The sequence below is a fragment of the Apaloderma vittatum genome, unplaced genomic scaffold (genome assembly GCF_000703405.1).
Source record: "Apaloderma vittatum isolate BGI_N311 unplaced genomic scaffold, ASM70340v1 scaffold10773, whole genome shotgun sequence".
Classification (NCBI taxonomy): domain Eukaryota; kingdom Metazoa; phylum Chordata; class Aves; order Trogoniformes; family Trogonidae; genus Apaloderma; species Apaloderma vittatum.
In genome coordinates, this window is record NW_009709818.1 from 47,502 (window position 1) to 47,718 (window position 217).

The following is a 217-nucleotide window of genomic DNA, read 5'->3' on the forward strand; positions in this document are numbered from 1 at the left end:
CAAGGCAGCCCACGGCCGCCCCGCCTCTCCCCTGCCCACCGCACCGCCTTTTCCCCCGCGTTTCCCACTAAACGACCTGGGCCAAGCAGGATGCCCCGTGGGCCAGCTCGACCTCCCAGCCGGAGCCCAGGCGCGGAGGAAATGCGCCGCCCTTACTTTTTCCTCCTGGTACACGGTGTCGATGAGGTTGACGGAGTGGAAGATGCCTTGGTGCTCC

At 66.8% G+C, this 217-nt stretch overlaps 1 protein-coding gene across 1 annotated transcript in view; it reads right to left on the reverse strand.

Moving 5' to 3' along the window:
- Window positions 1-210, reverse strand: part of LOC104272160 — a gene marked incomplete at its 5' end in the record, with an annotated part of 8,495 nt that extends 8,285 nt beyond the window's left edge. The window contains one exon of the mRNA XM_009867077.1: window positions 157-210. Within this exon, the coding sequence (XP_009865379.1) occupies window positions 157-210 (54 nt within the window). The remainder of the gene's footprint in view (window positions 1-156) is intronic.
- Window positions 211-217: the final 7 nt, after the last annotated feature.